General features: G+C 34.8%; 1 protein-coding gene across 1 annotated transcript; it reads right to left on the minus strand.

The window, feature by feature from the left end:
- Positions 1–554: 554 nt before the first annotated feature.
- On the minus strand, positions 555–5475 carry ZIC3 (Zic family member 3). The gene is made up of 3 exons (XM_056540226.1): positions 4355–5475; positions 3173–3336; positions 555–2869 (listed from the first exon to the last, which is right to left on the minus strand). The coding sequence occupies exons 1-3, from the start codon at positions 5325–5327 to the stop codon at positions 2681–2683; spliced, it is 1326 nt and encodes a 441-aa protein (XP_056396201.1). The 5' UTR covers positions 5328–5475; the 3' UTR covers positions 555–2680.
- Between the last annotated feature and the right edge of the window lie 7854 nt (positions 5476–13329).

Here is a 13329-nt window from a genome sequence, read left to right on the forward strand (position 1 = left end):
GTCATGGCCTAAGCTTATGAAATCTGACTCAGCGAATCAGTCTGGAGGTAACAATATTAACCTCTCTACTTCTCCAAAACATCAAAGATATGCAGCCATTTCAGTCTTTTCACAGTAAGAACCCTGCTGTTCTTTGGAACCACTACTAGTCTTAATATGTTAATGAGCCAATCAGTTGAATTTTTTTTTGCAACAATCTGTGAAAAAAAAAATGCCAATTGGAAAGAAAGAAATGTGAAAGGCCTATTTTGTTCTGGTTTATTGTTGTGTTTATTGCTATTATTGTTTTTTTTTTTTTGGTACAGCTATATATATATATATATATATATATATATATATATTTTTTTTTTTTTTTTTATTATTTTCAATTTGCACACCATTTCGAATATTTTCAACCAGTTGTTTATATATATATATATATATATACACACATATATATATATATATATATATATATATATATATATTTATTATTATTATAATTTTTTTTTCTGTGAGCGTTTGCATATTATATTAATATAATACTGAATTATTTACACTCTTTCCTTTCCTCCAAGACTATAAGACACAAATGCTTCCAGTTAAAAAATATACCCCCTTGCTCTATGTATAGCTACATTAGGATTAGAGAAGAGATGGAAAAAAATTTAATTTAGGCACTAAAAAAACTAAATGTAAATCATTTTATTAGGCATGCACCCGTTTTAATGATATGTTTTTCTTCATTTAGGATACCCATAAAAAATACCCATAAAAATAATTATAAAAATAATAATTTCTAATTACATTTGCCAAGACTTTATATTAATAAAATGATACCAATAAAAATATGGTTTCTCCTAAAAAAAATTCAGTAGCATGACTCCAATTCTTTAAGCTACATGATTGCAAGCCCTATGCAGAACTACCTACCCCTCAACCAGTGACTGATATCGATGCACTAGTTAACAGTCCAAGTACCAGTCACCCTCTACATTCCATCAGGTTCCATTTTTGGTACAAATTCAACATTAGACCAACATGTAGCCATCTATTGCATGCATACTGCAAATAATGATATATGTATACTGTACTGTATTGCCTCCAATCTAAAGATATAGCACTAATGGAAGGGGTGGAGCCAAAGAATTACTACCATATTGCCATGTTAATAACAACAGGAAACATACTTTTTACTACGATTGAAATCGCAAAATTGTAAACGCTTATACAATAAATTAAGGAGCCCTACATTATGGGGGGAAAGTACAGGACTAGACACAATCCTGTGTGCTAAAACCATAACCATACACTAAAATAATTATGCAAATAAATAGTCCTGTAAATTGAATCCATCAATATAATTTTCGCTGTGTCTCACTAATTAATACTATTTATTACAAACTTTAATTTATTAGCATACCACATATTGATATTTACACTGTGTTCACTGAGAATTTTTTTTTTTCAGGCCCTGACATCATTTTTTTTTTCTTAACCATACTGTCACTGCTGTTATGTTAAGGCCTAAAACTTCAATTACATTTTCCTACATTATTATTTTTTTTTTAACCCCCGCATTTCTACCTGGCTATGTCAATTTGTATGTCACAGTATTAATATTCCATTTAAGAATTTTTTTCCTTCCTAGATAAAACTGAACCTATTAAACTCTTTGAAATTTGCTGTAGAAGAGCAGCATGTTCCCATTTGTTCTTTGAAGCGTTAGATAGAGATGTCATGGTCCCCAACTGAATTGATTAGAAATATTTGATTTGCCTGAACAACGTTGAAAGGAAAATGTATTATACTTACTGCTTAAAACAAATATCAACTAGTCTGAAATGTCTTTGATACCTATCCTTGTCACCTAAACACCTGCAACAGACTGTAACAGCTTTTCAAAAAATAGTCTTCAATAGGTGGAATATTTTTTTCCCTCAATAAAAGATTCTGTTAATGCAAAAGTTAGAAAATTTAAAATTAGATTTTTTTTTCAAAACAATAAATTTTAATGCTAAAGCAGTTATAACCAAAAGCTATACAGAGTTTTTGTTAGAAAATTTTTTTCATAAATATTGTTCAGTTCCCGGCACTTGTATCAATAATTAAATTACAAACGATAAATATGGCATCATGGATATATTTACAAAACTTCTTACAAAAGGCAACTGAATACTAAACGGTCACAATCTGTGAATTAACACACACCCCCATCCTGAAAATATACCAAACAACAGCTTTGACCCTATAGGACAAGGAATACATTCACAAGTGTACTGCTTTGAGAAAGTTCAAGACATAACAAGACTTTGGCACGGTTTAAGAATGTGAGAGTTTTACAGTCACCGTAAAGGTGAATGGACATTTTTTTTATCTGTTAAATACACTGTTTAAGAACCTTCTATAATGTGAAATGAAAAAGAAAATATGTATTATTGTTAAAATAAAAAAAGTAAAAAATAGATAAGGAATGGAAAATGCCAAAATATGTTTTCAGATCCTGAGAAAGGGACACAATTAGTCCACAGCCTTCTTTATAGAGGGGGGGAAATCCAGGGTGACAAAACAAAGCCCTGTTCTGTTGTTTAATAAACTCCATCTCCACCTTGGTAGAACAACCTTCTTGGTCTCTGCACTTCATTTGGTCCTTTTTATTGAGCGTGATTTTTGCCTTCATGTTTTTTCTTTTTTTGTTTTTTTAAACATACCACTCATTAAAATTGGGTGGAAGTAATCCTGGGTTGTGAGTGTTGCTGTTAGTCTGTATTACTGCTGAAGTAGTTTTAGAAGACTCCTCACTACTGGCAGAAACCATTGCTGGTGGGGTGGCAGATTCATAACCTGAACTGGCAGCTGGGGATGAATCAGACCCTTGAGATTCATGTACCTTGGGGAAAAATAAAATAAAATAAAAATTTAAAATTTGAATCATAACCTCCTATTATTGGGTCTTAATATTGTCATTCATTAGAAAACATAAAGGACATTAAAGATATAACTGAGAGATATCTTCAGTTGACTAAGCACAGCTAACATGTTTAGATGCTGACTCTATGAATAAGTGACTATAACATTGACTGTCATCAACAAACATTCCTAATACAATTCCTATACACACAGCACATTATTTTCACTCTTTTTTTTTTTTTCAAAAGCAAAATTTAGTAAGAATAATAATGAAAATAGTTACCTTCATGTGTTTCCGTAGAGAGCTAGGGTGTGTGTAGGATTTATCACAGACTTTACAGATGTAGGGTTTGTCTGATGTATGCACGTGCATATGCTTTTTCCTGTCACTGCTGTTTGCAAACCGTCGGTCACATCCTTCAAACTCACACTTAAAAGGCTTCTCACCTAATGGAAAAGAGCACATAGTGTGTTATAAAGCCAGAGCTGCACAATGCACACACACATACACACACACACACACACACACATATATATATATATATATATATATATATATATATATATATCACTGTGCTTCATTTTACAGTTTTGTCTCAGTACCACCCCCCCTCCCTTCACCAATAGACTTAATGAAATTCACATTTCTGGGCCAGACTAGATGATTTCCTCTTTAAATATTCCCATACGTTATCTGTATATCATGTTGAAATATTTAACTAGCCAAATTGACACTCAATAAAGTACAAAGGGACACCTATACAAATCCTATAAAACAGGTTAAACAGTCTGGTAATTGTTATTTAACATCTAAATTAAATTTGATTATTGTGGCTTAGGACTGACAATAGTGGTAGATAAAAGTGTTAAAAACAACTGCAACCCAAAGTCCTTCATCAATTAAAAGACAATATTAGGAGACGATAACACTTAAAGGGAAAAAAAATCACTGCAGTTTTAAGAACTGCTATACAGGGAAGGACATGAGTTGTCATCCTGTCCTTTCTAAACTCACTTTGCTTGCAAAGAGTTTAATTAAACAGAGAATTCCAAATAAAAATAGTTTGACAAAAGTATCACTGCTTTAATTAGGAGATGTGCCAATCAAGAGGGCAAAAAGGAGCGGAAGTGAGAGAAAATTAGATGGAATTAGCATTTCTATAGTTTTCCTAACAGTATGCAAGGAACTAAAGTGCTTGGAAAGTAAATCATCACTCAACAAATTCGTATTTGTTCACTGCAAGCAAGAAACAAGACAACAAAAAACTGCAAATAATTACATTTTACATGCCTGTCCTGGGAAAGACTTTGAAAGGCAACAAAATTCTATGAATTATTTCAAAAAATTATGAAATCAAACACTGGTAAAAATATTTTTAAAAAAGTTAGGAACAGCTACATGCAGGCCCCAAAAATTGTAATTTACAAGTAGTTCTACAGCTCTTAACCCTTGACGCCTTCTTACCTGTGTGAGTTCTTTTATGGATCTTTAGATTTTCTGAACGTGCAAATATTTTCCCACATCCAGGAAATGGACATGGAAAAGGCTTTTCTCCAGTATGCACCCTTATATGATTAACCAGTTTGTACTTTGCTTTGAAAGATTTGCCTCCCCTGGGACATTCTTCCCAGTAACAAATGTGATTAGTTTGTTCTGGTCCCCCAACATGTTCCATTGTCATATGTGTAACCAGTTCATGCATACTACTAAATGTCCTGTCACAGGTTTTCTGCGGTCGGTTCATAGGTGATTCCTCCATCCACTTGCACGATAGTTCTTGTTTGATAGGTTGCCTCATATATCTAAAAAATGCCCCTGGGCCATGATGAGCAGCAACATTCATACTCATATTCATGTGGTTGTAGTTGTGAAACTGGGCAGCTGCATAATGATCAGTCCTGGGGCTGGGCACCGCTCTGTAAGGATCTGGACGTCCGAAAATGTCACCTCGGAGCCCTAAATGCATTTGCCCATTGACGACATGTCCATTGGGTGAAGTGTGGCTGGAGCTTTGTTCATGAAGTCCTGGGAAGATCAGGTGTCCTGGGGGTTCAGTGATTCCAGGGGGGCCATGACTGGCAAAAAGTCCATGCTGACCACCTGGAGAGGAAGCATCCCCGATTCCAGAATTCCGGTTTCGGAAAAGAAAATCTCTTGTGGAGTTAAAGGCAGCACCGCCATAAGATGGCACCTGCCCAGCATGGTGCCCAAGAGCGTTGGCATATCCGGAAGCCTGCGGGGTAAATGCTGAGCTCTGGCTTGAGGAGAGATCATGACTAGCTGGACTGAGCTTAAAAGCTGCAGCGTGTGAAGGTTCAGCAAAAGGATTAAGCCCCATGCCAGCATCTCGGTTGGACATTTCATGATGGCGAGATGTCCCAAACCCACCAACTCCCAGGGTGGGAAACTGAGGTCCTCCATCTAGAAGCATCGTCATGAATGAACCTGAGCAGCGTGCAGACCCAGATAAACGGTCAGCACAGGTTGCAGTTCATGCAGAAGCAATGATAACAAAAATAAGTTTTTCTTTTATTCCTTTTGCTTGTTGGAAATCCAGGAACCTGTTCACCCTCTCCAACAGAGTAATGTCCTTGGACTGATAAAGTCAATCACTCACTCCTCACACATAAACCAACTCAGGAGGCAGCCTGGATTGCACCAATAGAAATTCAGCTGGGGGAGTGTCATTCGAGCCCAGCCCCAGGCACCCATTTGCCTGTGAACTCTTGATTGACAGAGTTTAGCATTGAATATGGCAGCTTCACTAATATCTATTCCCTGATTGGTCTACTCAGGTTTAGTATTTGCAGGTAAGCTTAACCCCTTTAGTGTTGTAAATGAATAGTAATGCATAGTAAACATGAATGTGGCAGCCTCTTCCAGCACTGCATGTGTTAATAGATTACGAAGAGCCCAAATATTTGTCTGAAAGATCCCTAATTTAGGGATGCCTCTAACCACCTTCCTAAACATCATAAGCCAGTGATCATTCTCCATAGCGTTATCTTACATTTATCCTGATTAAGACCCTGGAAGCTTCCCCATAAATGCAAGACATAGGGTTTTAGCAATGCACAGATGGAAGGGAACGTTTCAGCCTTTGTCTCTGTATTCTTTGTAGTTTTTATTTCTGCTGTATAGTAGCTCAGTGCTTATCGGTGCCTTCGCTTCTTGCTATACGCTGTCCCTTTAAAATTTGCAGTCGTGACTACGAGAAAACAATGTGCATTCTTAAAAATCCCCCATGTGTTGCTGTCTAGATATCCATCACATTTAATTCTCCTGTTCTCCTTATGCGTGCTTATTTATTATACATGTTGTCTTTTTTATTATGTTCATTATTAACCTTGAAGATCTATGAACTTTATTATGTCATTATATTTTATTTGATCTTTTTTTTATCTTTATGACTGTAGATTTTCATATAACTCTACCCCCTCTTCCCTTTTCTCACTAGTGACAAAAAGGAATAAAACAGTTAAATTGCTTGGATGGAAACAAAAGAAGGAGACTTTAAGGGAGAATCCCTGTTGTGTTGGCTTGAGTTAGGATTTTTAAACTTCCCAGTGCAGTTTCACACAGAAAATACATATGATCACATAAGACCTTGATCATATAAGGTGCACTAAGACACGAAGAAAAGGTTTAGTTTTTTTTTTATGTTTTCCTCTTTTTTTTTACAAAAAAAAAATGCATTTGTCTTGTGATGATTATAAGCTTTAGACAGCTCAATAAATTCCCTTCCTCTCTGTATGGGAAAGCATTTGCAAAGAACTATAGGGAGTAAGATTGGGAATAAAAGAGAGAGAGAAAGATGGCCGTAATTGTAATATCCTGAGATTTGCTGAGCCCAAAAGTCTGTCTATTGAGCCACTTTCACAGGATTGTCGCTGTCTCTCTGCAGGAAACATAAAATCTGATCAAGTTCAGAGACGCATTGAGAGACTGCTTCAAGCAGTGCTTTATAACTGCAGTCTTTTCACATCCTTCCCCCCAATCAGCCCCAGGAAAGAGTTTGCATTCTTTATTTTAGAGTTTTGCAAAAAAAAAAAAAAAAAAAAAGAAAGAAAAAACTCCACCCCTATAAAAATCAGCTTCACTAGTAATGCCATGTCCCATCAAAACCAATCAAAATTCATGCTACACATCCAACAGGAACACACTAAAAGTTGAAAGGTGAGTCCTTCATGTCTTAAATCATTGCTTCTTAGACTGTGGAGCTTAGACCTAGTTTAGTGTGTGTTTGTTAGACCTCGCCGTGGTACAGCATGTCTACTCGTGGTACAGCATGTATAAAGGCAAAGTTGTGGAGAGATCAGTGATCTTATGCTTGGAGCTGCACGAGAGAGGCTGCATTTGTAGCTGCTATGCCTGGGAACTTGGACTGGTTTATTTGATGGACACGAAGCTTATCCCAATGCAGTAGTTGGCTTTGATGTTCCTTTGGTGAATGCACTACATTTCAAATGCCCTCCTAGTCCCTGAGAGTCCTATAGAAAGCAGCTAAGGTTTATGGTGATTCTCTTGTTTTTTTTCATAGGTGTCAGCAAAGTTTTTCAGACCTATCCCTCCTTTCATTAGTTTATTGGCCTGCTCCAAAGCAAATTGGTGATTTTCTTTACCTGTTTATGTGACTGTGGACATGCAGGACATTGTCCCCATTAGATAATTCATTAGCTCGGGCATATGTTGACTTATTTCTGCGACAAAAAGGACATAATTTAATTAGACCATCAAGTGAGAAGACGTTGTGAAGTGTCTGTGAAGTTGCCGACTTGAAACCTCTGTGGATAAATGACCTTTAATGTTCCAGAGGCCTCAGCAGTGGTCCTCCTGTGTTTTTTTTTTCTACATCTCTTTTTTGACACTTTTTAATGCTACATTTTTACTTTCAAGTTTGAAAGAGAGGAAGAAAAAAAAAGACCTATAGTTGGAGATTGGGGGGGGGGGGATTTGTGACACAAGCTGGAGGATCTTCCTTTTTTTTTTAAGGTAAATCCATCCAGATGTGTGAAAGTCTTTACTGTAAAAATAAACACTCGTTTGAATATAAAATGCACGCTGTACTGGTTAACCTTTTGCCAGACCTCAGAGGGTGGATAATATATCTTTCTAAGAAGCCCATTTTAAGTGGTGTGCTCTGACACCATAATTCCAGTGTTAACTATAAGATATGTTGTTATCTTAAGACATCACAAGAAATCGAACAGCTAAAATCAACATTTTGGGAAAAAAATGACCAAGATTTGTCAGTCTACGTCTCTCTCTCTCTCTCTCTCCCTTTTTATCTATCATGTATTATCATGTATGTATTAATTACACTATACACAATTTTACGCAATTGTATTATAGTGTGATTATTTTACTGCTATGGACTATAGTCTATCGCAAATAATCCTTAATAGTCCCTTGTCTGTTGTTCTTGTGTTCAGCAACACACACTTATACACAACTTTATTATACCGTACTATGGCTGCTTTATAGCATTATGATTCATGGCCAATACTTCTTAAGCATAAGGTCGCCTACACTTCCTTATATAGTGTTCTAGTGTCCTTTATCAGCATTTATTGAATCACTATGACACTAGCAAGCTTTTGCATGTATACATTGGAGATATTTATTGATATAGTTTTTGATAATTATCATGATGATGTCATCAGAAGGAGGAAAGAAAAGGTATGATGTTAACCCTTTACGCATCCATATTTTATACATTTCCTTAATTAATTGGTTGTTTCTGCCTCTGTAAAATGCAAGTTACAAAGTAATTTTTTTTAAAAGGTTATATTTATAAATAAAGGTTTATATGGGACTATCTATCTATCTACCAATAAAAGATGAAAGATAGACAATAGAAAAAGAGATTGATGATAGATAGATGTAGTAAATCGATGGAAGTCTTTACAAAAAAACAGAAAAGAGAAAAAAAAAGAAATCTTTTGTTAGTTTCCCAATTTGGAAAACTACAGCTGATTCGATTCATGAATCAAAATGCTACGTTAAATCTTAAATTGATTTAAAAAAAAAAAGATTGACGCATTGAATTCCATCAACTGTGTTGTATATTACTAGTTCATTTGTAAACATATTGTGGTTGCAAAATAATTAAAGCCAAACTAGGGGCAAATGAGACATTTTCATTGTTAGTGTCAATCAATGCAGTATAATCACACGTACACTTGAACTTCGAAGGGATGCATTGAAGTAAACAGGGCCTTGGGTGGGAAGAGAAAAGCAGCAGAATGACTCTGTTGAAGAAACTTCCTATTACAAAGAAACCAGGACTTCCATAGAGAATGTAGACACTCACTCGATAGTTAAGGCTTATTCACTGTCTTTGGGCCAACCTATCTATGGGACGAGAGAGAGAGGCAGATGCAAGGTATTAGTCAACCACAAGATAAGCTCCTAGCACCAAGGAAAGGTTGTGAAATGACCATGTTAAGATTAGGTTCTTCCAAGGAACAAGAATAACAATGGTAATATATCTCATAGATCATAGCTAGTGATTAGAGCTTTTGTGATCTACTATTGTTACTAAACCGAGACAGAGTGCTAGGCCTCCTGATGTATTCGTCTCCCTCCAAAATGCATTACTTTGCTAAATAACATTATTTTAAGCTTCACAAATCACCTTATGTTTAGTGCCTAATAGTTATAAAAAGCAATGAATTAGTGGGAAAACAATAAAAATGAAGTTAAGTCAACAAGATGCATTCTTCTTGTGAGGTGGAGAATGTATCAGTTGGATTAAGGGGGGGGGGGGAAACTTCAATCATAATATCTGCTATGGACTCTAGAAGACATTCCCTCCACCCCCATGACTGACATCTGTTGTCTCTTTAAGGTGTAAATATTGAAATATATCCATGTTTTCAATGCACCGAACATGCATTCTGGGCTGGAAAAATACGTTTACACTCTATCTGGCTTTAATGAGAACAAATGTTCTGGTTATCATTAGACTAAATGGCAGAGTCACTGTCATATTAGTGTGAATATTAAAGGCTTACGCTTCTGGGCTAAACATCTTAAATCCATCTAATGTGCTTTGTCTTTTAGGTAGACAATCCAGGCTCTCAGTCTGGGAGAATATTAGGCCTGTTTCAGTTCTCTTGTATGTTCTGCTCACACTGTGAATCCCATGAGAAGAAGGGTTTATTTGCTCTGATCCAAAAAAGAAAATGACATTTGTAGAAACTTTTTTATTTATTCTTAATAAACACAATTTCCCTAACACGACCTGTCGGTTGGAGTCAAGTTCTGGGTGTGACATGGCTTCCACACGCGTCTACTTGTAAACAACAAGCTCTAAAGCTGGTTTGCTCTTGTTTGGTTGTTGCTTCTTGTGTGTGTGGTAACTTTAGCTGACGAGTAAAAGAAAGTTGAGAATATCTCAATCAGTGATGAGGTGACCTGTGACCTGGAGGGGGCTTTTTTATTGTCTTCTTTCTTTTGAGGGGGACACACAGTTTATTGACCCATTCAGTATAACTTTGCCCTGAGGGGAAACCACAAGCACCACACTACTTAAAGATATGAGGGCTATGTCTACTGTCTTTAAATACGTACATTATCATGACTTCTACCAAATGACCACATACACTCTTCCTGTTGACATTATCTTCCTGTTGAGATTATCTGGTATATGATGCGCATGCCTATTCTTTACACAAATTCAGGAAAACAAGCTACATACATTGATGGATGGATGCATATATAGATGATATATAGATATGAAATGGATAGATGATTGATTGATTGATAGATAGATAATATATAGATATGAGATAAATGATAGATAGATAGATATACATGATATATAAATATGAAATAGATAGATAGATAATATATAGATATGATGCAGATGAGTGATAGATAGATAGATAGATATGGGATAGAAAGATAAATAAATAGATAGATAGATATGGCATATAAAGATAAATAGATAAATAGATAGATAGATAGATAGATAGACAGATGATCAGCCAATCCATGCACTGATTGACAGGAAGATAAATAAATAAATAATAAATAAATGGATATTAAATAGGTAGATAGATAGATGATATATAGATATGATGTAGATGAGTGATAGATAGATAGATAGATAGACAGACAGATGATCAGCCAATTCATTAACTGATTGACAGGTAGATAAATAAATAATAAATAAATGGATATTAAATAGATAGATAGATAATATATAGATATGATGCAGATGAGTGATATATAGATAGATATGGGATAGAAAGATAAATAGATAGATAGACAGATGATCAGCCAATCCATCCACTGATTGACAGGTAGATAAATAAATAAATAAATAAATCAATATTAAATAGATAGATAGATAAATAGATAGATAGCTGAATGGTCCACTCTCAATCTGTATATTTACAGCCAAAAAAAGTTTGGCTTTTACTTTTTGGAATTCTAATTAGCATAAAAATTCCAGATACTGTAGTATATGAGGGAAAACACTAAACACAAAGGTTAACACAACATTAAACTTATACATTTATATATTTTTCACTGTTTTATATGTGCATCTGTCTTGCGTCTTTTAAACATTTGAACATATTCTGCTGAAGTGGATGTTCTTATGGGGGATATGTGCAAGACACCCAATTTAATGTGAAATGAATATATATATATATATATATATATATATATATGAATAGTATACTGTAGATATGATTGTTTTTACAAGCCTAGACTTTTGGTATTTTAAATTTTTTTGCAGAGCACAGTTTTGATCATTGATCATAAAAAAAAAAAAAAAGTAAGACGTCTGATTCTGGAGAATCACATACAAGAATGACCTTCTTTTTTTTTTTTTGCATCAAAATGCAGAGTGGAAATAGAATGATAGTAGTGGAAAAAGCAAGTCATATGCCTATTCATCGAGTTACGAATCATATTGCTAATTTCCAGATTTCAGGCATGTATTCAGTTTGAATAATAGTATAAAACTCTTTATGTATTTTTAATGCTTCAGGCACTGCAGTTGAAAAATGAAAAACTTTTTGCGCAGTACTTATCTTATTCCTATAATGATTTTATAGCATTATTAAGAAATCCTCTCCATAAGTATTGCAAAGTAAAACAACATATTTGGGTTAGTGACGTAATGACAGACGTTTACCAGGGAGGGGGCACTCTTGATGCACTGATTGAAAATACTTACCTAGAGTTAATTAATCAGTCTTCTGTCACAAGTTGTATGCTGTAAAGCTGGCTTTGGGGCAGTTACACTACATAATGGATGACATAGGGCACATAGTCATTGACCAGATAAAGAATGTAGGGGTGTTAAAGTCAAAGAGAGAAATACTGTGAATAATTGACTCTTACTTTATTAGTCACAATTGATGATAATGTGAGGGGAAACCTGCATGATGTATGTGTTAAAGTAGCCACAAATGTGTAGTCTTGCTGATACTACCCTAATTTTATAACTCTATTCTACAAGTATATTAAAAAAAAAACTAACGTGTCAATCATCATTGATTTCATGTATTATTCAATCATTCAAAAATGATAACCTTATAATTGTTTTTTTTAGAATAGTAATTATTTTTATTGGAGAAACTATTAAATATTTCTGTACAAGTGTGGTGTTTTTAGAGAAATATTTTCAAATTTAAACCATTGATGTGTTTAAGGAATCCCATGGAAATTGTTGTGTCTATGCCAACCTTTAGTGATCCTACGAGCTCTTAGCATAAAAATGATTAAAGAGCTAAGCATCTGGAACTGATGGGAGTTATTGCATTCTGTGTACTGCACTACGGAATTTGTTGGCATTTTATAAATGACAGGAAATAAGTAATAGTAAGGCCTAAGTAATAGTCAGTTGTAGTAGATCCTTAATAGCTGTTAACATTAAAATAGGTTCTATAAAGTAAGTTGATATAATGGACATCTTTTTCTGGATGGCCTCAATGTGTAGGCTAACTAAGGTATATGTATGTTATATATTTCACATTATATGTCTTGTTTTTGTGCAGTACTTCATTTCTTTTATCATTTCATGGACAACAGAATTTAAAAATATAATTAAAAAAAATCATGAACAACAGAATAAAAAAATAAAAAATCGACAAAAAATTGAACGGATTTCACCACTGGCACTTTATATATTTTCCTTTCTTTTCTTCTTCCTCAAAATCCTCGGCGCACCACAAACAATTAAAAATTTGCTATGTTTGTTAAACAGAGTAGTTCTCTCCAACCAAAATATGTCAAGTCACATCATAATTCTCAACTCTTGCCGCTCACTCCATCTGAGTAGGTTACTGGTAGAAAATGACTTAGTCTCGTACATAGGCAATCTTACGGGTCCCATGAGCAATTGAGGTCTCCTTTGGACCATGTGGTAAGGCGCCTGATTGTGTGCATGAAAGATTGAAATCCCCCAGGAAAACATGCTA

The sequence above is a fragment of the Hyla sarda genome, chromosome 9, assembly GCF_029499605.1.
Source record: "Hyla sarda isolate aHylSar1 chromosome 9, aHylSar1.hap1, whole genome shotgun sequence".
NCBI lineage: Eukaryota > Metazoa > Chordata > Amphibia > Anura > Hylidae > Hyla > Hyla sarda.

What these genes read in the sequence shown, in the direction of transcription:
- ZIC3 (XM_056540226.1), bottom strand. Translation starts at nt 5,327, where the DNA reads ATGACGATGCTTCTAGATGGAGGACCTCAGTTTCCCACCCTGGGAGTT. An exon ending in CCATAAAAGAACTCACACAG is followed by an intron (nt 3,337 to 4,354) that starts GTAAGAAGGCGT and finishes CTTTTCCATTAG; the next exon opens with GTGAGAAGCCTTTTAAGTGT. An exon ending in CTCTACGGAAACACATGAAG is followed by an intron (nt 2,870 to 3,172) that starts GTAACTATTTTC and finishes TTTTTCCCCAAG; the next exon opens with GTACATGAATCTCAAGGGTC.